This window comes from Pan troglodytes, chromosome 2, assembly GCF_028858775.2.
Source record: "Pan troglodytes isolate AG18354 chromosome 2, NHGRI_mPanTro3-v2.0_pri, whole genome shotgun sequence".
Lineage (NCBI taxonomy): Eukaryota > Metazoa > Chordata > Mammalia > Primates > Hominidae > Pan > Pan troglodytes.
The window spans coordinates 54,509,045-54,534,220 of record NC_086015.1 but is presented as its reverse complement, the minus strand read 5'-3'; the positions used below and the strand labels follow the sequence as shown (position 1 = coordinate 54,534,220).

Here is a 25,176-nt window from a genome sequence, read left to right as displayed (position 1 = left end):
CACTGAGGCTCTGAAAGGGCCACAAGCTGTGGAGTCAAGGTTGACACCAGCCCCAGTCTTCTGCCCACAGCAGGGAAGAGCCAGGGGCCTCCAGGACAGAAAGGACTGGGTTGTGCAGAGATGAGCTTCCTGGCTCTGGAAGAATCTAAACAGAGGCTGTGCAAACTCCGGGAACTGGGGCTTGGGACAGGCCTGCACACAGTGCCTGTTCAGCCCAGGGAAGCGAAGCGAGTGGCTGCAGAGGGCTGCATCCTGCCGTCCCCAGCCCCCCACAACCGTACAGCCGTGCCCAGGTTTCCGCTTAGGGAACCAGGAGGTCCAGGCCCTTTCTGCCAGCAGCCGGGCGTGCAAGCCCCCGACAGAGAGAAATCTTAAAGATAGCTAGAGCCACGGGGGCTGTAAGTTCAGCATGCCTCCTTTTCTGGTCTCCGCTGAAGCTGTCACTCCACCATTAAACCTGTGACTCTAGGCCTTAAGCCTGTTGAAGGTCGAGCCCCCAAAAGGGTCACATATGCTCCTGCCTTGGGCCGCGGGGCCCGGGACTCTTCCCGCGGGTGGGGTGGGGAGGAGCGGCAGGGTCTGAGGTGTGGGGGCCGGGGCGCACCCGGGGCGCTCGGATAGCGGCTGGGGCGCAGGAGGCGCGAGCTAGTAGGGCAGGCTTCGAGGTGCGCGGGGACGAGAGGCGCGCGGGCACGGGTGGGCGCGTGGCCGCGGCGGGGGCGCGCGGGGGCGGGCCAGCCCGGGAAGAGGGAGGGAGGGAGGGAGAGAAGAGGGCGGTGCCGGCAGGTTGGCGGCGGCTGCTATTTGAGCGCAGGTCCCGGGCCGGGCGCTCAGAGCGCTTGGAGCCAGCGCTGCAGGGAGATATCAGTGCGCAGCCCGCAGAGGCGCTGCGGCCCGTGCAGCCCCGGAGGCCCCTCGCGGAGAAGGCGGCGGCGGAGGAGAGGCCGAGTTACCGCCCGCCGCCTGCGCCCCCCCAACCCCGCCGCCGCCGCCGCCGCTGCCGCCGCTGCCACTTCCCCCCCTCCCCGCGGCGCCGCATCTTGAATGGAAACATGGCGGTGCCGGCTCGGACCTGCGGCGCCTCTCGGCCCGGCCCAGCGCGGACTGCGCGCCCCTGGCCCGGCTGCGGCCCCCAGCCTGGCCCCGGCACCCGGCGTCCGACGTCCGGGCCCCCGCGCCCGCTGTGGCTGCTGCTGCCGCCGCTGCTGCTTCTACCGCTGCTCGCCGCCCCCAGCGCCTCTGCCTACAGCTTCCCCCAGCAGCACACGTAAGTGGCCTCGGCCGGCCGCGGGACCCCGGCCGAGCCTTGCGCCCCGCTCTGCCCCCGGTCCGCGCTACTCCTTCCCTGCGCTCCGCGCCAGGGCAGAGGCGCTGGGTCCGGCTGCCCGCTGCGCCCGGGGGCGACGGCCCCAAGCCCCGAAGGCTGGCAGCCGCGGTCCCGGCGCTCTGGCTGCGTCGCGAAACTTCCCCGCGGTGCCCCTGCTTCCCCCAAATCCCCCGAATGAGGCAAGGCAAGATCTTCAAGCCCCGGGAGGAGTTGGGGGGGGGGGCGGTCCGAGCTTGTCAGCTGATTCCCCTGCCGCTGACCCGGTGAGAGGGAAACCCGGGTTGGGTGAGAGGGGCGGCCAGCGACCCCTGCCCGGCGGAATTGGAGCCGCACATCTGCCCCACGTTCCCTCCCTGGTGGGAATCCGGCGCTTTACAGCCAGAGGTGAGGGACATCTCCACACCTGCCTTCAAGGGCCTTTTCCTTTAGTGGGGAGCTGTATGCTGATGATGCGAGCACCTTCTTGCTGTGGCCAGTGCCACAGAGGCAGTGTCCCCTGTTCTTGGCCCCCCTCCACCTGAGGAGAGAGTCCCCTGGAGAGCCCAGTTGGGAGGTAAAGGCGTTGGGGTCCCGGCAGAAGGTGGATGGTGGGAAGGACCCCTGCCTGCGCCTGCTGCTGCTGCCAACAGAGTAATAGCTTCTCCTGGCTCTGCCAGCCTCCGCAGGTTTTTCGGTCCTTCTGAGCCCTCTCCTCCTCCCCAAGAGCCAGCAAACTCGGGCTGCCTCCTACGGGTGAGCTTAGCCAGATGTGTCTGGGGCTGGGAGTGGATGTTCAGTGCATGTGGCCTTTAGGACGTATCAGTTTCCTGACACTGTGCTTCAGCCCTATGTCAGTGCCCAGACCCCCTTTGGGGCACGGTGACCACCTTGCTTCTGTTATCTGTCTCTGGGTCTGAGGAGCCACCTGTCCCTGGACTCCTTCACCAGTGTCCTGGCCTGGAGACTGGGGCATGAGTCGTCGGGCTGCTGGTGGCCAAGGGGAAGGGTCTGGCCTCAGGGAAAGGGAGAGGCTGGCTCTGCGTCATTTAAACCAGCTCTGCCCAAGGGTAAGAGCCCCTGGTTCTGCCACAAAACCTGCCGACTCCGGTTCGTAGGCTCTCTAAGATGAGGGAAAAACAAACTCAGGAAAAGCGCCTCTCTGGGTCTCTCTCTCCGTCTTGTCGTCTCTCTCAGGCGGGTGATCAGTTGGCAAATTACAGGTGCCGCACGGACGTGTCCTCTGTCAACCGTCTGGATTTTTCACATGTGTGTGTAGGGGGGTGCCCAGGGAGAAAAGAATCGTATGGAAGTTCAGGGCTGGTGGATGCGTTATTGTCTTTCATTTGCCGTGATGGAAATGGACTTCAATCATAGTGCTTAAAAAAGGCAAAAGCATTATTTTTTTTGTTGTTCTTTCTTCCTCAAAGCCAAGCACGAGCCAAACCACAATTATTTTTTTCTTAGCCGTTTCATAGCTCCTTGAGTGAAGATTTAAGTGGATGTCTCTTTCCACCTCTCCCGACCTCACTCCCTTTCCCTGCAACGTGCAGTTGGTCAGATGGCTTCTGGGCCTGCACGAGTCTCCTCTAGAAGGCCGATGTGAGACCCTGACCAGAGTAGGCACCTATCCCTCTGTCCCCAGCCAGAAGATGGCGAGGCGGGTGTGACGGCAGCGACACATTTCCAGCTGGACGCTGTTGTCGATATAGTTGGAGCTAATTTGGGGGTTTGGGACATGTCTTGCAAACTGTAATTAGAGAATGAGGGTGGGGGTGGGGTAGGGGCTGTGCCGCTCTGAGGGTCCAGGGGGAGGTGACTAATGGTACAACAATACAGAGGGTTTGCTGTGACAGCCAGCGCCCTTCAGCTGCCCTGGTCCCGCAGACGAGGATGCCCATTGATCCTTGGAGGGAGGAAGGGGCCCACACATGACCATGGCCAGTGGAATTGGTGCTTTTGTTGAACTGGTAAGAAAGGTTTAGGCTGTTGTTGGGGCCAGAAGGTTCTGTGGGGCTGCTCAGGGATGGGTGACCTCCCAGAACCTTCTGCTGGGTCAGTGTGGCCAGGCTGGGATGACACTTTGATACAGGTGGATTTCCAAGGAGGAGAGTGGAACCCAGCTTCATGGCACTGGAGTGACAACCCCTCAGTGGGGAAGGCCCCTGATGAGCAAGTCATTTTCTCATTAGTGTCTGCCAGTGCACAGGGGCCCAGCTTCACAAGCTGCTGGATTTTAAGCAAGTGTGGGTTTGGGGTCCACTAGCTGTGATTTCTGCAATCGCTCTGGCAGCATGGTTCTCTGCCCACCAGGCAAAATGGACCAAGGCTGCTGCTGGATTGAGAAGGGCAGAGGGCTTACCGCTGAAGGGAGGACAGGGCTTCAGGGTTTTTTTTTGGGCGGGGGGTGGGGGGGTTGGGCTGTCTCACCTTACCTGGACCTGGATCAGAGTTTCAAACAAGGAGGAGGCTACATGTTTGCACACATGTATGCACACGTATGTGCACTTGTCCGGCTGGGTGTGGGGGACCTGAGTCCGAGCACACCTTTCACCTGCCTCCTTTTTCCAGTTATGCCCTCCCCAGCATCAGGCCACCATCGCCGGCTGAGGGGCAGCCCTCACTGCTTTGCCTCCCCTTGTGTCTTTTCCCTCCCTCTTCCCCTGTCCCCCTTCTTCGGGTCTTTCATCGAGCTGTACCTATCCTTCCCTGCCCGCCTCTTTTGTCCTCTCTGCTGGGCCTCTGTGCCCTGTTCTCCAGTGCCCCCAGGTTTCTCTGTCCCCTGCTCTGTGGAGTCCTGGCTGAGTGCTGGGTGGAGCACCTGGCTGAGCTGGCCCACCTGACTGCACCCTCTTAGCCCAGCTCTGCTCCAGCGATGGTGTTGACCAGAGTCTCCCTTCCTCTGAGGGTGGGCAGAAGCAGTGAGGGGCCTGAGGGGTTTGGACCACCAGCAGATTAATGACAACCAGAGTACGTGCTCCTCTCCTGAGTGGACACATGGGGAGCAGTGCCTACAACAGGGCATGCGTCAGTGTAGCTACGGTTAATGGTGGGTGACGTGTGTCTGTCTGGGCCTTCCAGCCCCTGTCTCCATCTCCCTGTGGCTCTCCCTGTTGGAGGGAGGCAGCATCACTCATCTGGGTCCCCCATCTTCCCAACAACCTGCCGCAGCTTTTGCAGGAGGGAGGGGTGAGGCTTCCCAGCCGCTGCTGCTGTCACTGAGATGCAGAGCCGCCAGGTGCTCACAGCCCTCCTGGTGTGGAGGACTTTGGGGGGACCCTTGGCTGCTGTTCCCCTGGATTCCATCTTTATCAGGCACCTCCTTTTGGTCAGCTGTGCCAGGTTAACCCCTGAGAAAGGAGGAAACTCATTTTAGGATGAGTCCCCTCGTAGTCTGCAGGTGAATCTCACTCCAGATTCTTTGTCACACTCATGTCCCCATGGAGAGACTGACTCCAGAGTAAAGCTGGCCTCTAAGTGGACTTCTGCAGAGAGTATCCCCTTCTCCTCCTGTCTGTGTGCAGGTGGGCACTGCCAGCTCCTGGCACCTCAGATGTGTATGGGTGGACACTGCCAGCTCCTGGGAGGATGTAGTTTGGGGACATGCTGGGTGTCAGGTGTAGACTTTGCAGGCTCCATTGGGATGACCTTGCCTTAGTTTCCACAATTGAAATGATAGAATCTGCTTAAGAGGCTGGTGGTGAGAATTAACGGGAGAGGATGCCTCCTCTAGTGGGCAGGGAGGGCTCCGTCAGGTGCCATGGCTGCCACTGTTAACATTAGCATTAAGCCCAGATGCTGCAGCCGGGCGGTAGCCAGTCTTACTGCGAGACCCACCAGTCTCCAGGGCTCCCACGGGCTAGGTGGCCGCCTGTCTCTCTACTTTGCTCATGCTGCCCTGCCATGACTGTGCTCTTTTCTCGGGTTTAGATCCCCTCCTTCAAGGTCTCACACCCGAACCTTCCAGAGGCCTTCCCATCCCAGCTCTGGGCTGTGCCACTCTCTCAGGCTGTGCCCACCCACATCAGATTCTACCTCCTTGAGGAAGACATTGGGCCACCTCCCTCCCTCACTCCCTGCAACACAGCTTGACTGTGGTGGGGGACATCTCCAGGCTAATGGTGATCTCCCTTACTGAGCCCAGGCCAGGCCCCTCACCCACATTACTGCCTTGACCTCAGAGCCCGTGGTCATGTCCATCCTCCAGATGGGGAGACTGACCTCAGAAAAATGAAGGGACCTGCTTAAAGCCCACAACCATGAGAGGCAGGGCAGGGGAAAGGATAGATCTGTCAGACACTTGGCTGCCCAGCCAGAGGGCTGGGGACATCTGGGCAGTGGGCCCAGGAAGTGGAGGGGGGCTTGAAGCCTGAATCTCTGGGAAGAAAATGAAGAGGCCTAGGATGCGAGAGCTGGGCCTGGGACTTCCAGCTGTAACTTTGCCCTGTCTGTCTCTCTTTCCTCCTCTGGGTCTCAGGCAACCCTGAGGGGCCTTCCTTGGCACGAAGCTGCCTTGCCAGCCCCAGTGCTTATAGCCCCAGTGCTGACCTCCATCTACCTCCCACGTATACACAGGCCATCATGGAGCACCCCCAGCCCAGAGCTTTCCTTCCCCGAGCTTTGAGTTATGGGCCAGGCCTGCTCTGTGTGGAGAGGTGGAGGAGAGGAGGGGCTTCATCTCGAGATGAGATGCCATTTCCTTCTCCAGATTCCAGTCTGATTCCGGAGAGAAAGGTCATGGAGGTGGGGGTGGGGCTGGGGGTTGTTCATGGAAACCTGAGGCTGGCTCCTTTAGTCCCTTGGCAGTTTTGCCAGGTCTGAGGGGACTTCACAGGGCTAGGATCTTATAGATGCTGGGGGAGCCTCATGCCATCTGGATGGGTGGGACTTGGGGGGTTTGGGAACCAGCGTTCAAGGGCTTGTTGCTAGGGAACTCTCCAAGGGGCAGCTGGAGGTTTGGGAGTCAAGGCAGGTGGGCCTGAGCTCTGTCTGGCAGGGCGATGTTGCCTGTAGGATAGGAGTGGTCTTTCTCTCTCTTCCCTCTTCCAGCCACCTACCCGACTCCCATGTGGAGATTTGCCTCCAGACCTGGTGCCTTGTGTCTTTAAGTGACTGGGCTGTGGGCCTCAGGCCTGGGGAGGACATGCTGGGGAGGACATGAGGGGCTTTCCCATTGCTGGCTACAGCCCTCCAGCCAACTGGGAAGATTCTCTTCATGTCAGGTTTTTTTTTTTTTTTTCTTCTTCTTCTGGTGCCTACTGTCTAAACAAGAAGCTACAGAATCAATATTCGTATTCCCCAAGGGAAGTGTGTGTGTGGTTTTTGCTTTTTTTTCCTTCCCTTCTTCTCTTGTCCTGTGGAACCTGAAGAGCTTCCAGAGCTGCCTGTGGCTAAGGGCAGAAGGGGGGCCAGTGCAGGTGACCACGGAGATTGAGATGGCCCTGCTGGCTTGCAGGTCCCCACAGGGGTCTCTTGGGGCCTCCCTAAAGGAGTCAAGATTCTGTCATTCAAATCTACATAAGGTCAGGGCCTAAGGGGCAGACTCAGCCAAGCCCTGCCCTGCCACTGTGAGACTCAGGCTGTTGGCTTGGTGTCCCCAGTCCTGGTCCCGCTCCTCTCACCTGGGCCCTCACAGTGCTTTTCCTTCTGCATCTGGTCTGGCCCTGCTGGGTCCCCAGCCATCACTGTTACCCGTGACTGAGCCTGGTGAGGGGACAGCCTCACAAACCAGGAGACTGTCTAGCTGGGATTAGGTGGGGAGAATATTCACAAAGGAGTTCTGAAAGCCCCCATCTTAGGTGAGGAGGCCTCTGTCAAGGGCAAGCCCAGCCTAATCTTCTCAGTTGGGTAGCTTGCTTGGTGACCTTGGACAAAACCCCTCCTCCCCCTGGGCCTCAGTTTCCTTTCTTCCAGGATCCTTCCAACTCTGACATTCCAATGCCCTAAGAAGACAGATCTGGGGTCTTCCTGCTCCTCTCCACGCCCTGCTTTAGCTGTGGCCGCTGGGCCTTGTCTCTTCCAGTGTGAGGGTGCCTGGACCTCCCGTCCTCCTTTGGCCATACCTTGGGTGTCTCATGGCTGCTTTTCAGATTGACCCCCTTTGAGCTCTGATCAGCCTAATTGTTTAGCAGAGGGGGAGGGGCATGGGAAGCCTTTCCTGCTGATCAGTATCCATCTTCCCCACCTTGGAAATGATCCTCATTCAACAAAGGGGAAGGGGTGGGTGAAAAGGATGAGAAGTCACTCCTTCTGCCTGTCTTTTCCCTGCCCCTCTTAGACCCTGGGCCCCTTTCTTCCCCTTTGATGCCTGCCTTCCCTGATGGCTAGTTCTTTCTGAACAAGCCCCCTCTTCGTGTGCACTGAGACTCTGCCACACCTCTCAACAGCTGTGTGACCTTGGGAACTTCCGCAGCCTCTCAGGGTCTTGGAGCCTCATCTGTAAAACAGGGCTTCCGTGGCTGTACTGCCACATAGGGTCGGGGTGTGATAGACTGTGAGGGATGGGCCTGGCCCCAGGGAGTCTGTGATAAGGGCATGTGGATCCCGACTGGATCTAGGGGGTATTTGCAGTCTAGCTGGGCCTGCACTCCAAGTGCCAGCCACTATCCCCTCATCCATAGCACCCAGCACCCATCCAGGCCCTACAGGCACTTGGGACCCACGTGTGGTTTGTGAGTCTTTCCTCTTGTGTTTGGCTCTTGCCTTTGCCTGTGTGCACATGTCAGCTTGTATGTGGGTGTGTCTACACCTGTGTGTTCATGTATGTGTGCATGTGTCAGACGTGTTCACATCTAAGCATGCTTGTGCGTATACCCACTTGTGTGCGTGTGTTTGTACTCACACATGGATGCATGTGTGTAGATGTGTGTGCATGAGCATTCTCGTGTGTAGGCAGCAGTAGGTGTGTACGTGTATGTGCATATGAAGTCAAATGCGGGCATGTGCTTGGGAGCCTATGTAGTGCAAGCACACGTGTGGTTTATCTCTGCAGCCAGAATGGGCTCCTAGTGCCCACCTTCACCACCTGCCTTTGAGGTTAATGCCAGGGCTCGGCTGGGCAAACACTGGCAGTGGGAAATAAAGCATCCTGATTGTCAGGGCCAGTGTTTTGCAAACTTTTATGTTAGAAACAGCCTGAGTTAAGGCTGAGCTGGAAAGTTTGATCTTCTACCAACTGGCGTGATGACAGTCTGCAAAGGAAACAGAGGCTGCGTCCTTGTAATTCAAATTTTTGCAAATTGCATGGTATTTACATTCAGTGGAGGACTTGGGACTCAGAGGAGCTCCATGAGTCCTTTGTGAAGTGAAGCATCTTTGCAAACAGCCCTTCCCCGCGTGGAAAATCTGGAGGGTGGGCGTGGAGCCCGGGCTCAGGCAGAGTGGGAAGCTCTTGCTGTGTGACCTTGGGCTGGCACTTTTCCCTTTCAGAGTGGGTGCTTCTCATTTGCACACTGAAGGGCAGGAGACTGGCAGCCCTTGAGTATCTGCTGTGGGTTTGGGTCCTCCCCGCAGCAAGACACTGTGGGCACGATTTGGGCTGTAAAAACTTTGGCTTGATGATCCCTTGATGATCTGGAGGGATGATCCCTCCACATGTTCTCTATCTGGAGCATCTCCAGCGAAGACACTTCCTTCAAGGATGGATTTTTGTCTACTGAGTCTTCATAAATAAGGCTGTCCAGTGATGCCCTGTGATGGGCCCTGGCCCCAGTAGCTGTGTGGACCCAGTTCTCGTGGGTTCTGTTGTCTGAGAGTTTTGCTCTCCTGGCATTTTCAGGACGCGCCTGTGTGTTGTCAGTGCTGCGATGGCCCAGGGCCCTTGGGATTTTGGGAAGTGGCTGTGAGGGGCTCAGGAGCCTACAGGCCAGGAGGGGTTCCTGTGGGGGCAGGGAGCCTGGGTGCAACCGTCTCCTTGGGCATTATGGGCTTTGCATGCTTCCCTGACTTGGAAAGGACATGCCACAGCCACAGAAATCCCTGAGGTCCTGATACCACCATCATATAGATATGGAAACTGAGGCCCAAGATGGGGGAAGGGAACCTTCAAGCCCCACTTATCTGTGGCTGCACATACTCTGTGGGCAGGGCCCAGCCCCCATCCCTAATGCTCAGTACAGACTGCGGGGAGGGCGACTCCCTATGCAGCCTTCCTTGCACTGATGTACAGCTGTTTCTCTTAAATAAAAATATCCAGCCGGGTGCAGTGGCTGACGCCTGTAATCCCAGCACTTTAGGAGGCCGAGGTGGGAGGATCACTTGAGCCCAGGAGTTGAAGATCAGCCTGGGCAACATGGCAAAACCCCATCTCTACAAAAAAATACAAAAATTAGCCAGGTGTAGTAGTGCACACCTGTGGTCTCAGCTACTCAGGAGGTTGAGGTGGGAGGATGGCTTGAGCCCAGGAAGTTGAGGCTATAGGGAGCTGTGATGGTGCCATTGGACTCCAGCCTGGACACAGAGTGAGAGCCTGTCATTTATAAATAAATAAATAATAAATAAATAAAATCTATGGCATGGGTCGGGGGGCAAGTTGAGGTCTGCTTTGGCAAACTCGAAGGGCAAGATGTCTATGTGGTGTGAGGCCCCAACTCCTTGGGTTTCTGTAGGGCAAACTCTGATGTCCCTGTGCTGTTTCAGAGACACAAAAGCTTTCTGGGTCCCCTTGGGAAGGACAACTTTGTCACCAGGCAATGTGGGCTTGGAGGGGCTGGCGTATTCCTGAGACGGTAGAGGCCCGTGCTCTGCCTCGAGTTTCCAGCCTGACGTGGCATTTCAGTCTTGATCACTTCCTTCCGCAGCCCGTGTTCTCCTCCTGCTGGCCCCGCCTAAAACGCTGCATTTGAAGCCTTAAAGGTCAGGTCTGGTGCTGCCACCAGTTCCAGCAAACAAACAACTAAACAACCCACCCCTGCCCTGCCCCCACTTCAGTTATGAGAAAAGAGGAGCTGGCAGAGCAGGCCTCTGTGCTAAGGGCCCTTGCAAATGGGCATTTCTCCTTTCTCTCTGTGAGCTGAGTCTGTGGTGGGTGTGTTAGGGCCCTGGGAGTCTTTGTATCTCTCCTTGGACCCCCCGCCAGGCTTGCTGGAGTGTCTCCCTTTTGGGCTAGCTGGGACCTTGCACCCCAGAAACCTGCCATGGGCAGAGCCCCACTTCCCTGGCTGGCCCCTGAGGCCTTGCCTGGGCTGACTCCAGCCTCTGGCCCTGGGACTATCTGGGACACTTGAAGGTCCTGGGAAGAGCTCTGGCCTCCGCACCTCTGGCTTTCGCTCACTGCTCACCGTGTCCCTCTCCAGGCTGCTGGCTTCGCCCAGGGCCCTGGGGCAGGAGCCTTCCTGACCAACACCCTCCTCCAGCTCCCTGCCCTTTGTGAGTCCCTCCTCCAGCCCCGTGCCCCTCCTCCAGCTCCCTGCCCTTTGTGAGTCCCTCCTCCAGCCCCGTGCCCCTCCTCCAGCTCTGTGCTGGGTCATGGGGCCCTTGAGGAGTAGGCATTGAGCTGACTGCGACCCCCTCAAGATCTGAGTCTGAGGAGCGCATTTGGCTGCCAACAAGAGGCTGCTTCTGTGCTTATCATGTGTGGTGGGTTTTCCTCATGGTGGGCCCTTTATCCCCTGACAGGGAGCCAACAGGTGTGTGATGCGGCTGCTGGCAAAGACCAAGTGGTCACCTGTGCTTGGCCTGGTGGCCTCGCTTTTGGTGTAACTGTCTGTCCTTGGCCAACTTCCTGCATGGCAACAAGATGGCTACCACAGCTCCAGGCATCATCTGCAGACCCAGGTACTAGGCATGGAAGAGATGTCTCCTCTGGGTTTCTCTTAAGAGGGGAGGAAACCTTGCCCAGAAGCCCCCAGCCGACTTCCTCTCACATCTCATTGGCTGGCACTGAGTCACATGCCCACTCTGAACCAATCACTGGCAATCTAAACAGTACACTGTGATTGGTTCCGGCTAATCAGGATTTACCCTTGAGCCGAGGATGGGGTCACCTTGGGCTGGAGGTGGAGATTCTGCAGAAGGCAGGGAGTGATGGAGGATGGGGAAGCAGTGTCGGCTGCAGGGTCAGAGAGGAGAGGCTTGAGGGTGGGAGTTGGGGCCAAGGAAGAAGCGGGAGATAAGGGGATGGGTGACCATGCCAAGGAAATGTTTGTAAAGGAAGTAGTTGTTTTAACCACATCAATCACTACAAGCTGGGCCCCCGGTGGTATATTTCACACATGTTAGGTCAGTCCATTTTTATCCCACTTTCATAGATGAGAAAAATTGAGGCTTAGCCAGGCTAAATGATAAAATCACACAGATGGCAAGTGGCGGGGGCAGGATTCCCCCTAGTGCTCGGGTCCAAGCACGCAGCCCTGTCCCACACATCCCTCCTGCATCTCACCTCCTCCAGGCAACCCCTAGCCACAGGACCTTCAGGGTGTCCCTATACTCCCATGATGTTCTGCCATGCATCTCCCTCTGCAGGGGCTGCCCTACTGACCAGGCTGACGTCCTTGGAGGGTTTATTTCTCACCTGGCCTGTGGCGCCTCCAGGTTCCTTGGAACCACCAAAGGACCAGAAGTAGGAGATTTTTGGCTCCCAATCCCCCTCCCAGTAGAACAGCCCCACCCTTACTTGTGTCATAGATGTGGGTCAGTGAGAACTGTGGGACCAGTTGGTCCAGTTTAACTCCCGTGTGGTACAGATGGGGAAACCAAGGCCTGGAGAGGGACACTTCCTTCGGCCTCTCAGCACTTGAGGCATAGACTAGACCCAAACCTGGGGTTTGGGGGAGCAGCCACTGCCCTCAAGTTGCCGTGCTGTGCCAGTGAGGTTTGGTCAGTCAGAGGCCTGAAGGAGGCCATTCAGGCCACGTCCTGTCTCAGGCAGGGCCTAGGCAGACTATTTAGGACAACAGCAAGTTGCGGGTTCAGATGACGTCTGAAGATAGCGCTGGCATGAGTGGGCTAAGAGGATGGCCAGAGGGGCATGTCCTGCTGCTGTGAAACAGCGCAGCTGACCTGGCCTTAGAGGGCCACAGCCACGGACGTAATGCATAGACATGGCCGTGGGGAAGGCCCAGACTTGGCTGGGTGCTGCCTGTGAGACTTCATTCTCATCTTGCGGGGAGGGTGACTTCAGGGTGGGGTGTACTTGCCTATAGTAGGGGTATACTTTTGCCTACTCACTGCAGAGGACTGGGTGTCATTGGTCAGCACCCAATGGTGAATATGATGAGATCCATGCTCCACTGTGGCCAGGAACCTAGCCCTTCCCATTACTCTCTGGCTCTGTTCCCTGCACCAATCCTGGGTCCAGGCTGGACAGTGTCCAGGAGCCAGTCAGCCAAGGGCACAGGTCTTGGGGTAAGCCCTGGGCTTTGTCCTGCTTCTGGATTGGGTACCCCTCTGGCCAGTGTTCCCCACCTGTCACATGAGGAAAGAGGGATCTCTGGGGCTGTCCAAGGGTCAGGGAAAGGAAGAAGCTGGCCTCTACAGGCCACGGCTGTGAGTCCCCCGACTGATAGTCCTCCCCTGATCCGGGTCTCTTCTGGGGCTTTCTCCCAGTCACATGCTGGAACTGGTGGTGCTGTCGCCTGTTCTCACAGAGTAGTCAGGCAGGGCAGTCTGAACTCACTCTCAATTCTCCCACCTCTCCATCCTTCACTCTCCTTTTTCTTCCCCACTCCATGCCCACCTCACCCCCTGGGCTGTGCCTAGCAGTACGTGGGCAGAGCAACTTGAGGGGAGGGAGGCAGCATGTTTAATTGTTTAAGCCACACCTTGGCTGGCGCAGGACCCAGAAGCCCTAGGGGCTTGTACAGTAGGGTCTGTGGGCCTCCCCTTGGCCCTTCCTCTTCCAGTCTCCTCCTAACCCACCTTAGCCTCACTGTGATAGTCTGGGCAAGCCTCCTGCCATCCTCCTCCGAGCCTCAGTGTCCTCACTGTTCTCAGCACCCTCCATAGAAAGGGATCCTTCTGCAGCTGACAGTGGTGCTCCCCCTGCCACCTCATCTGCATAACTGTCATCTCTGTCCTGCCCTGTAACTGGTGCTTGTGGAGACCTCAGCAAGGAGGCTGCTTCTGATGGGCACGGGGAGGGGCACAGAGTGGGATCTCTGCCCTCAGAACTGAGTGCCCAACAGAACAGAAGCCATCTCATTCCATGGGGCTTAACAAGCACCTGCAAGCACTCAGCATGGAGGAAGCTGGGGAGAGGTTGGATGGGCTGCCGAGGGCCCTGCCAACCCCAGGCAGGACCCACCTGTTGTCCCACTGACCTCTACCTGTCCTTCGGTGCTTGGCTTGGAGTCACTGTCCCCTGAAACCTTCGCTGACCTCCTTGTCTGGGTCAGAGGCCTCCTAGCCTGCTTCAAGCCCCTGTCCTCCCCATTCTTGTCCTGAAATAGACCTTGCTGCCTGGCTGCTCAGGGGCTGTGTGGCTGGGAGGGGTGGGGGCAGTGGCCGGTTGCCCTTGGCTGGAGCTCCCAGCTAGCATACACCAAGTACTCAATCCATGTGTGCTGAGCAGGGAGCCCATGGTCTGTGCAGGTGTCCACAGAGCCAAGCTGGTCATGACTGTGGAAAATGGAGCAGCCTCTTACACAGCAGCCTGGGACAGAACCTGGCTTTGCTGGGGCCAGAGGGCATAGGCCACTCACACATATCTTCCTGTGGCTTTTGCAAGGAGTTTTCCCAGCCCAGGGGCTGCCACCAAGGGCTGCTCTGGGGAGGGAGGTAAAGGGGGTGTCCAGAGACCCACTGACCTATATTATTTAATGGGGTGGGGGCAGGGTCCAGGCATTAGCATGTTTTCTAGAGCCCCCTCTTCCCCCTAAGTTGAGCCAAGGTACAGAACTGTGGCCTTAGGGGATAGGAAGATAAACACAGGATCCTCACCCTCTGCCCAGCAAGGGGGCACTGAGGCTCCCAGGGTTGGGGGATGGTGTATATTGGTTCTGAGCAATGTTCTAACCATGGTATCTATGGGAGCCAGCTGAACCCAAATGCCTGTGCATGCAGCCAGTTGCCAAAATCTGCAGCTTGTCCCAGGGAGATCACCTGGCTTCCCAGCCGTCTGCCCCACTCCTTCCAAACCGCTCCTCTGCATAGACATTTGCCCATGCCCCATCTGCCCTGCCGCCCACTCCACAGCCTGCCCATCTTTGAGGACCTGCTTCCTGACCATCCCTTCCCCACCTGAATCCACTCCCACACCTTAGCTGTGTGTTGCCCTGAGTGGGCTCTGGGGTCTCCAAGGGCCAACTGGGTCCCTGCTCTTGGGACACTCAGTCCATGGGGGAGATAAACAGTGAAGAAGACGTGGGAGTGAGGCCAAATAAATAACACCATGCATGGTTGGTGCTTCAAGCAGCATCCAAGGGGCCATGAGACATCCTGCTCCAGGCCCCCAGGCTCCCCTGCCATTCCCATGGCCCTGGGCCTCCCCAGTCAGGGTGTGGAGGTCCTGGGGAGATCACCTGGACCCACCTTTCTCCATGGATAAGCCATTGATGGGGGGACGAGGCAAGGGGCAGGAGTTGAGTAGGGGAGAGGCTTGCCTTGCATATAGATCCAGCCCCAGCCCCAGCCCCAGCCCCAGCCCCAGCCCCAGCCCCAGTTTTGGAGGCTCCCGGCAGCCCCACCCCTGTCTTTCTGATGCGCTTCCCGGGGCTGCTGCTCCCCTGGGCAGTGCCTCCTAGCACCTACCACGCCTTGGGCTGCCCAGACCTCATGACTATGGCCCTGCCTGTCTGGCGCCCCATAGCCCCATCTTCCCTGGCACAGAGCAGCTGGGGAGGGGCTTGTGGGGAACAATCCCAAAGGCCATTAAGCCTAGTGATTTACACGGTTCCTGAGCCAGCGCGGGGGGAAGTATGTTTCACAGGTGATTTCCAGACTGGTGGCATATGGAGGAGGCCATTACTCTACAATGAAGAAGGATGGGGACTTCATGGGGCCATCTAGAAGGCCCTGGAGCTGTGGGCCCTGATGCATATGCCTGCTGTGTGGTAGAAAGCCTGGTTCTGGGGATTATAAAGGGAACCCCATATGTGACCTTGTTTGTGCCTCAGTTACCTCATCTTTGTGATGGGATCACATTTCCTATGTTTCATAGTTGTAAGGATGGAACATCCAGTCATTCAGCCAGCATTTTTTGAGCACCTTCTGCCTGTCAGGTGCTGTTCTCAGGAGATGATGTTCTAGTGACAATATCCGTGTCAGAAAACACCAGGAAGGACGGGCGCGGTGGCTCATGCCTATAATCCCAGCACTTTGGGAGGCTGAGGTGGGCGGATCACAAGGTCAGGAGATAGAGACCATCCTGGCAAACAGGGTGAAACCCCATCTCTACTAAAAATACAAAAAAATTAGCCAGGTGTGGTGGTGGGCGCCCATAGTCCCAGGTACTCGGGAGGCTGAGGAAGGAGAATGGCATGAACCCGAGGGGCGGAGCTTGCAGTGAGCAGAGATCGCATCACTGCATTCCAGCCTGGGCAACAGAGCGAGACTCTGTCTCAAAAACAAAAACAAACAAACAAAAAAACACCAGGAAAATGGCAAAAGCTTTGCACTTGTGGGCACTTCTTGCTAGGGGGGTGATAGAGGGGCTGCAGCAGGCGGGAGCTCCTATGGAGCTGGGGGAAGAGATGTGGGGGGTGGGGTGGGTAATAACAATATCCCCAGCCTCTAATGTTTGTTGTGCTGAGCCTCAGTACTCTCTGCTGCCCTCACCCCGGGGTCAAGATTGCAAGATACAAAGTACAGGGTAGTGTCAGGATGCCGGAGGGAAGAGGCTCTGCACCCGGGCCCAGTTGTGATGGGTACTGGTTTGTTTCTGTGGAGTGAATGAATGAATGAATGAAATCAGCTCTTGAGAGACTGAGCTCCTACTTAAAGAGGCCCAGCTTCCCTGGGCACAGCCGTCTCACTGCCCTTCCGTCCAGTGTGTGGAGGTGCTCCCATGTACTTGAGGGTAGGAATTCTGCAGGCCTCGGTGTGGGAGCAGCCTGCCTTGGTGCCCACGGTCGGTCTGTGGGTGCTCACGGGGCATCACTGTGTGTGGAGCCCACTGCTGGGCCTTGCATATGTTGTGCCCTCCATTTGGATTGCCCTCCTGCTCTGTGGTGCCACCTTCACCTGGCCAGTCCCTAGGCCAGGTCAGGCCCCTTCCCATGCATCCCATGCATCCTGTCCCCAAGGCTTGCTGGACTCTTCTTCTCATCAGGCCCCAATCCGGATCAGGTATCAGCTTCCTCTGCTTGGATTCCAAGCTCCCAAGGACAGGCCTGCATCTGCCCTGCTTGCTGCCAAATCCCTCCCAGGTGCCCATAGTAGGTACATGGTTACTATCGGAATGAATGAATGAGTGAGTGAGTGACTAGGTGGGGAGTGAGCGAGCTAGTTGGGAATTTACAGAAAGTTGGAAGCACCTGCAAAGCATTTTGCCAGTAATTTGACCTGCTGGTTCAGCCACCTGCCTCTCCTTAAGCCAATCATGAGGCTCACCAGGCAAGGTGGCTTCTCTCGGATTGGGGAGGCTAGAAAGGTGGGGTAGCTGGGGCTGCACTAGAAGCCCCTTGCTTGTGCAGCTGTGGATCCCTCACAGCCTGCAGAGGGGATTTGCTTTGCTAAAGGATTCACCACAGAGCACCCGAGAGTAACAGGTTCATGGCGTGTCAAGGCAGGTTGAACACTCACATTCCATTTACATACAGCTTGGCGCACTCTAAGGGTCCAGGCACTAGCAAGAAGCAGATCCCAGAGGAAGTGGGCGTTCTCCCCATACCTGGCTCAGGCTCCCTGGTGGGGGTATTGGAGGGAGCTGGGGCTCTACCCTGCTGGACAACGTTCCTACTGCAGGATAGCCCTGATAGGGTATAAGGAAGGACTTCCCCATTGCACTCAGCTTTGGCTTGCTTGTGGAGGCAGTGAGTTCCTGAGGTAGCCCCCTTCTCAAAGTTGGAAAAGGCTGTATACGAGGGGCGGCTCTTACCTGCAACCTACTTCCTATTTGGCCATTGGAGTCCCCCTTGAGGTTAAGGAGGCCTGACAGCCTAGGGGACAGGGCCATGGCTGAGTTGACTGGGTTCAGATTCTGGTTCAGCAGTGTGGTCTCGGGCAAGTTGCACCATTTCCACAGGCCTCAGAGTGCTCATCCGTGAAGTGGGCATGAACTGGCCTGCGCCTGGCCGAGGTACCATCGCTGCAGTGGAAATCACATGGAGTGCCCAGCACGCAGGCCCTCCGCGTCAGCATTGCCTTTCCCTGGTGCTTGGCTGCCTGCTGAAATGGGAGCCCCTTTCCCAGCCCTGTCCTCCAGCCTGTCTCCTACTGCAGAGTGAGGTGGTCAGGGCAGGCCAGTCTGGTAGGCGGAAGATGTTCTGGTAAATTTATCCCCAAGTGTTTCCAGAACTCTTTTTGGCCAGGCTCCAAGCTAAGCTCTGTAGGAAGCTTGATGATGGGACTAGGCTGCAGCCCCAGCCTAAGATGAGGCTTGGTAAAGTATGGTGACAACTGTGGCTTTGAGAAGAGGGTAGGGGAAACCTAGGAAAGCTTCCTGGCAGAGGTGACTTGGCCAGGTAGAGGAAGGACAAGCCCAGAGAACAAAGCTGGCCCTGATGGGTTGAGTTCTGTCTTCGCTTGGCCTCTCCTCTGTACATGGATGTCCTCGGGGGGCCTGTGAGCTTCCACAGAGGATTTTGCTCTGAGGGGGACCTTGAGGGGGTCTCTGTCTTCTTCAAGGCAGGAGGCCATGTTGAGGACTCATACAGAGGACAGCTATTTGTGGCTTAGCGAGGATTTGACTCATGCTGGGGGGTGGGGAGGATGTGCAGGAGGGGAGATGGGGATGTGTGAATCACAGAATCTGACCAGAATGGTTGGTGACACATGGACAGGGTCTGTCCTGCCACCTCTAGTCCAGCTTCAGCTCCTGGTGTGGGGCAGGAACAGAAGGCTATAGCTCCTGGGTTCCTCCCTGACCCACTTGGTGACCTCCACAGGTGTCCCAACCCTACTGTGCTCTCTGAGGTGAGGCCTGGGCATGGCTCCCCCATTTCAGCACTGGCTGGGCACACAGGGACTGCAGCAGTGTTCACCTCCTGAGGGCTGATCATGCTGAGCCTCAGCTTACCCGTTTGTGAAATGGGCCCGGGCAGGACTTATGTTCCCATCGTGCCTGACTACCTGGGGAATGTGCTGGGGAGAGGAGGTGTCGCAGACCCCAAAATGCCCATAGTCTGTGTCAGTGGCCGGGGTGGGTGGTTCCAGGCTTCCTGGAGAACCCTGGATCCACCTCCTGGATTCCTGTCCCCGTGCCCCTGGTCTGGACCCTTTGCCTTGCCCCTGGGAGGCCCGGGCTTGTTTGTTAGTGCCTCTCGCTGATTGCTATATCCCAGCTCTAGACTTCTGAGAAATTATCAAACAGTGAAAACCGGTGCTGGCACCTTGGCGACCCCTGAGCCTCAGTTACCAGGGCAGTTGCTGGTTTTACCCCTGGCCTCAGGAAAGGGTTCTCCCCCGACCCCTGCATAGTGAGCTGTAAGTGACTGTTACCATGTGTGCCTGCCTGTCTCCGTATCCTAGGAGTTTCTCAGCAGAGTGCAAAACACAGGAATAAACTGAGTGCTGGGTGGTGGGAGCTGCTGAGGCCCCCATGGGCCCCGAATCCAGATGCTTCAGAACAGCCTCAACGTTTATAATGATTATTTACTCAATACGGAGTCATGTTTTACAGCGCTACCTTCTAAAATACATTTATAACTACCTCATCAGTTACATATTAGGGGTCCACATTGGATTTTGTTGGAAAAATAAAAGGTGAATGATCTTGCTGCTGGAGCAGTTTGAAAACCACTAGGGTGGCTCAGTTTTGTCAGTCCACAGATGGGAAATCAAGCCACAGACAGGGGAGTGGGTGAGCCTGCGCGGAGCCCATGGAGTCTGGCTCCGGGAACCGGAACCCAAGTGTGCAGGAGAGAGCTCCATGGGGGTGAGGGTAGGGGTGGGTGCAGGTGCTGGGTGGCTGGTGTTTAGGGACAGGGTGGCAGAGATAGAGTGGAGGACAGCCCAGTTCTGGGTCACTCTTCCTCAGCACTTTCTTCTTGCTTCCTGGAAGAAGTGGCTGCTCCAGCGCCAGGGCCTTCTGGGAGAGCCATGAATTATGCACGGAAGCCACAGGCCTGGGCAGGCCCATCATAAACGAGCCTTAATAATTCATATGGAAAGGAGCCAGGGGAAGGGAGGGCCTCCTGGGCCAGCCCTGGGGCAGCCACCATGCTGCCAACCTCTCCGCAAGCTCCCCCTGCCCACCCCACCTGCCTACCCCATGGCCAGCCACACACAAGCTGGACAGGAGGGCTGAGAGGTCAGCAGGACTCTGGGGAGGTATATTCACTCAGCAAATGGCCTGTTCTTCCAGGCGGGAGAGCAGGAGCCTCCTGGCTCAGGGCTCACAGCCCAAGGCAGAGGCTAACAAGCAAGAGGGAGGATGTCTGATGGAATACTAGCCAAAAGAATCACCCCAGAAGGGGACATGGAGATCAGTTGCTGCTGGGGGGGTGCAATTTCAAATGGAGGGGCAAGGAGGTCTTCACGGAGCAGGTGACGTGTGTGTGGAGACCGGAGGGAGGTGAGAGGCCCTTGGACTTCTGAGGAGAGACAGTTTCAGGCAGAGGGAACAGCATGTGCCGAAGCCTGTGCAGGGACTATAGGGGCATGTTCAGGCCACACCAAGGGGTGAGGTCAGGGAAGCTACTGGGGGTGCGGCCACTGGGTGGACTTGGGTTTTCTCCTAGTGCGACGGAGTTGACAGAGGAGGGACATGACAGCAGGGCACTCCAGCCGTGTGTAGAGGGGAACAGACTGGGAAGGCAGGTGCCAGGCAGAAGGTGGAAGCTGGTGAGTGAGCTGGCAGCTGCAGAGGTGCAGGAACCCTGATGGGTGCCCGGCCAAGAAGGCAGTCGGCAGTGGGTGGATTCGGGCCTATTGCAAAGGTGGAACCTGTAGCACTTGCTGATAGATTGGATGTGGGTGTGAGAGAAAGTGGGTTCTAGGTCACCCAAAGTCTTTGACCTGAACTGAGGGAGCTGCCATCAGCAGAGGCAGGGAGTGGGGAGAAGAGGTGGAGACGGTCCCAAGGGACCGTCAGGATCTCGGATCTCGTTTCGGACACTTTCAGTTTGAGAGGCCCCTTAGCCACACCCGCAGCTGGGCATTGAAGACTGATGTTCTGAGTTGAGGTATGTGTGGCCTGACGGGTGTTTGTGACCTCTGTGACCTGGAGCACATCTCTCAATTGCTCTGTTCCTCAGTTTCCCTCTGAGGATTGCGGATAGTGATCTGGCTGCTATGCAGATGAATTAAGGCAGTGCAGTGAGATCCCTGGCCTGTCACCACTGGCTCAGGCCTCAGGCAGGGAGGGCCCCCATCAGACCCCTTGAGATATAGATCCCTAAATGGTCCATGGAGGCCTCAGGCTACCACTCCTTGGTTAGAGAGGGAAACTGAGACCCGCAGAGGCCAAGAAGCAGAGCCGAGTGGGCCACCTGGGGTCTTCCATTCCTGGGTATTGCTGCTACCTGGCTCCAGGCTGTGCTGCTTCCCTCCACTCCCCCCAACCCAGCAGGCTGCTATGAATAAATATTGGGCTGGACCTGGTGCCCTAATTAATGCCGGATGATGGCTCACTGTTAGTCTGAGGGGGAGGCACAGACTGCTGCCTCCCAGCAGAGCACCAATTAGAAGGAAAAGCTTTTCTCGGCAAAGAAAGGGAAGGGATAGCCCCGTAATTAATAACCTCATGAAGGACCAGGAAGTGTCTGGGAAGGGTCCCAAGGCACGCATGGTCGAGAGAGATGGCTTTGGACCCATTCATGCTTTGGCAACACCTGCCCCTCCCCAGCTCCTCAGGGTCTCCAAGGCCCCTGTGCTAACTGGGCTGCCTTGGTTCCTGTGTGCATGGGACGAGTGGGTGAGAAGGGGACGGTGCTCCTGGAGGCATCATGCTGCTCATTCTAGGGTCCCTTCAACTGAATCACAAATAGGTTGAAGATGGGCCAGCCCCCCTTGAGTTCTGTGCCTTGGTTGTGCCAGCTTGCGAAGTGGTAGGTGGCTAGCTGGGGAGCCTTACTCTATCATGAATCAGCTGAGCAACCATGCTTCCCTCTCACTCTGGGCTCAGTGTCCCCTCTGTGGTCTTTGTAGTGTGAGGCCAGTGCTGATTTGCCACCACATCTGAAGGCACTGTAATCTCGTGGCCCAGGTGGCCTCTGGGGAGTGAGTGATCTCGGCTAGACTGTTGCCCTCTGCCAGCCCTATCATCCTTGGGAGGCCCTGCCCTGGGCTTTGAGCCCCCAAAGCTGCTGAAACCTGAGAGTCTTCTCTTTTGCATGGACAAGCAAGAAGGAAGGTCTGGTCACAGGAAACCCTGCCCTTCCCCAGGGCTCCTTGGACAAGGCACCCCACCAGGTCTCTGCTGCATTGGGTCTCTGGGGGCAGTGCAGAGAGGGGCTGCAGCCCACCTGGAGGCCGCAGTCTAAGGAGGAGACACAACCATCCCATGTTTAGGGAGCTGCAGGCTTGAGGAGGGAGGCTGGACTGTGGTGAGAGCAGTCTCACCTTCTGGATGGACCTGTGTGCCATGAGTGTGTGGGGCAGCCGTCACTGCTAGCATCCCACATGTGGGGCTGTGGTTTCCACTTAGCTCCTCTTTGGGTCCTTGGAGGTGAAAGGAATGGTGAACTTTATCTCCATTTTCCAAATGTGGAAATGGAAGCCTAACAGGAAAGGTCTAGTTCAAGGTCTTGCAAAAGCCAGGGCTGGATCTAGGCACTCAGTACACTAGGTACTGTACACTCAGTACACTCAGGCACTAGGTATAGAGGGACATCCACCCGAGTGGTCAGAGAGGACTCCCCAGGGAAGGTGGCCCAGGAGATGCCACCGTCCTGGAGTGCACCCTTGAACTTCCTGCTGTTTGCAGCAGGGCAAGGGCCTAGGGGAGGGACCAGCCTTGTTCCAAGCCCTGCTTCAGCTGCTTTCTGAGCTTGGAGTGACTGCTGGGGGAAGCACGCCTTCTCCAGGCTGGGATGGGGGAGTGGCCTGCTTGCCTCTCCACCCTGTCTTTCCCCTTCAGAAGACTGCAAAGGTGCTGAGGTGGGAGGTAACAGGCCAGTGGAAATAACCAGAATAATTAAGTAGCACTTTATATTTTATAGTTTTTATTTTTATTTTTTGAGACAGTCTCGCTCTGTCACCCACGCTGGAGTACAGTGGCATGGCCTTGGCTCAGTGCAGCCTTGACTTCCCAGGCTCAGCGATCCTCCAACCTCAGCCTCCCGGGTAGCTGGGACTACAGGTGTACGATACCACACCCAGATAATTTTTGTATTTTTTGTAGAGACAGGGTTTCACCGTGTTGCCCAGCCTGGTCTCAAATTTCTGGGCTCAAGCAAACTGCCCGCCTGGGGCTTCCAAAGTGCTGGGGTTACAGGGGTGAGCCACCATGCCCAGCCTGCACTTTATTTTAAATTGTTGCCTTCCCCAGAGCTGGGAGAAAAATTGGCCAGCCTATCATGAGAGAAGCAAGAGACCTGGGGCCCCGCCATTGCCAAGTTTGCTTCACCGTGCACTTGGCAGCAGTGGCCTTCACTGTGCCTGCTCCCTCACACTGCTCACCTGCCCCAGCCTCCTCCTGTCCTGTCATCCAGCCCTCCTGCTTCCCCTGCTGCCCACCCCTAGTGTCCACCCCTCACTCCCTCACGTAGTGCAGCGGCTGAACTGCCAAGCTGAAGGGAAGGCCACAGACTGATTATAGGTGCCCAGTGGAACAGGGTTGATCCAGACAGGCCATCTGGGAGAGGCAGCAGGGCTTTGATGACAAAAAATGCCTCCGTGTGAGTGGTAAGAAGGCCCACAGAGGCAGAGCTCGGGCATTCCGAGCCCCTTGCTCCCTACCAGGCCTTGACCTTTCCGGGGCCTGCCCCTGTCTGCTCTTGAACAGAGCCCCTCCCCCATCCTTTCTCGCCCCTCTGCTGGGTCCAGCTGCCCACACCCACCGGCGCCCTCTGAGGGTGAACCTGCTGTGTCACCTCTCTCTGGTTTTTTGATTTGTTTAATTATAGATAAGTTTTCTGCATAATTTATTCCAAAAGCCTGGATTATACTGTACAATTAAATCACATTCTGATCAACAACTCCACATATAAAATTAACAACTGGCAACAGTTTAATCTATGCTGCTGCATCTGCACACGGACTCTTCTCCCTTTTCCCCATCCCCTCCTCCCCCTTACCCCCCCTTACCCCCCTTCCTCCCCCTTCCTTCCCCTTCCTCCCCCTTCCTCCCCCTTCCTCCCGCTTCCTCCCGCTTCCCCCCTTCCTCCCCCTTCCTCCCGCTTCCCCCCCTTCCTCCCCCTTCCTCCCCCTTCCTCCCCCTTCCTCCCCCTTCCTCCCCCTTCCTCCCCCTTCCTCCCGCTTCCCCCTTCCTCCCCCTTCCTCCCCCTTCCCCCCCTTCCTCCCCCTTCCTCCCCCTTCCTCCCCCTTCTTCCCCTTTCCTCCCCCTTCCTCCCCTTTCCTCCCCCTTCCTCCCCTTTCCTCCCGTTCCTCCCTGTTCCTGCCCCCGTACCCATTCCTCCCCGTTCCAACCCCCTTCCTCTTTACCCTCCCCCTCCCCTGAGCATTTGCAGCTGCCCCTAAGCTGGAAGCCCCCACCTGAATGCGATGCAGTTTGACATGTGGCCTCCCCCAGCCTTCTAGCTGGGGTCTCAATGATCCTGTCTGCTAAAGGGGTCCTCAGCTGCAGCTTCTCACCCCACGCACAGATGATGTCACTCCCTTGCCTGTTAGTGATATCCCCTCTCCCTCCCCAACTCCTCTTTGTTCTGAACCGTGCCCTGGAAACCAAGGCCTGGCATCCTGCAACTCAGGGTGTCATCTTCTTACCTGCAGAGCTGCCTCAGCCTGCTAGGCCTCTTCTGCAGTGCCCCCTCCCCACAAGCCTCCCCACCCCCCACACAAGCTTTCATAGAAGATGTCCTGAGCCCTCAATAAGTCCTTAGATCTTAGGGGAGGGGCTGTATTGCATGAGCTGCTAGCCCTCAGGGGACTGTCCAGTAAAAGCCTGTGGATTTGACCATTAAAAACTATTCAGCCAGTCATTATTACCCCTGTTTACCGATGGAAAAGCTGAGGTTCTGAGGGACAGAACTCTTTGAGGTCACACAGCGGCAGAAGTGCCTTTCCCCTGAGGCTTCCCAAAGGCTACAATGTCCTGGAAAGATGGGATCATGGAATAGATGGAGTCAGGACAAGTCTGTTTCTCTCTAAGTATGTGACCCTGTACCCATCCTTACCAGGGGCTTCAATTTTCTTGTCTGGGAAATGGAGCCACAATGTGTTCACCTCCCTAGGGCCGGGCACATTGGAGGACGTGACTTGATCCCTAGTCTCTTGTGCCCACACCAGTCATTAAGCCACTGCAGCCCCTAGATGCCTACATCTCCTCCTGGCCACTCTCCCCTCACTGCCTTGTTAGTTTGGCACTTAGAAGCAATTAGGGATAAGCAGTGTCATCTCAATGAAAAGCATGGAAAATTACAAAGATGTGGGGAGCCAGCAGGTCCACCTCCGTGTTGGGTATGTGGCCTGTGGGCAACATTGTCTGGTCAGGGAGGCATTGGCTGAGCCAGGTACTTGATTCCAAGCAGAGGGAAGTCTGGGCAGGATTTGATCAGCTTATCTTTGACCCAGTGGGGGCAGGGACATTACCATGCATCCGTTGTCTTTCCAAGGCCCCCTCCCTTCTGCTGGAGTGAGTACGATTCCCTGGCCAGGGTTGGACCTGGCTTGGTGGGTGGCTTCTCGTCCACAAGGCAGGGAACAGTGCAGGTGCA

At 57.0% G+C, this 25,176-nt stretch overlaps 1 protein-coding gene across 5 annotated transcripts in view; it reads left to right on the top strand.

The window, feature by feature from the left end:
* The first annotated feature begins 777 nt into the window (after positions 1 to 777).
* Positions 778 to 25,176, top strand: part of CACNA2D2 (calcium voltage-gated channel auxiliary subunit alpha2delta 2) — a 141,301-nt gene continuing 116,902 nt past the window's right edge. For 3 of the 5 annotated variants that reach the window (XM_016941158.4, XM_016941157.4, XM_016941154.3), the window contains exon 1: positions 833 to 1,267. In XM_016941158.4, coding sequence (XP_016796647.1) covers positions 1,053 to 1,267 — 215 coding nt within the window. In that variant the 5' untranslated portion in view covers positions 833 to 1,052. Of the gene's footprint in view, positions 1,268 to 25,176 lie in introns of all 5 variants that reach the window. The other 2 variants (XM_016941153.3, XM_054680657.2) reach the window with 2 other exon arrangements.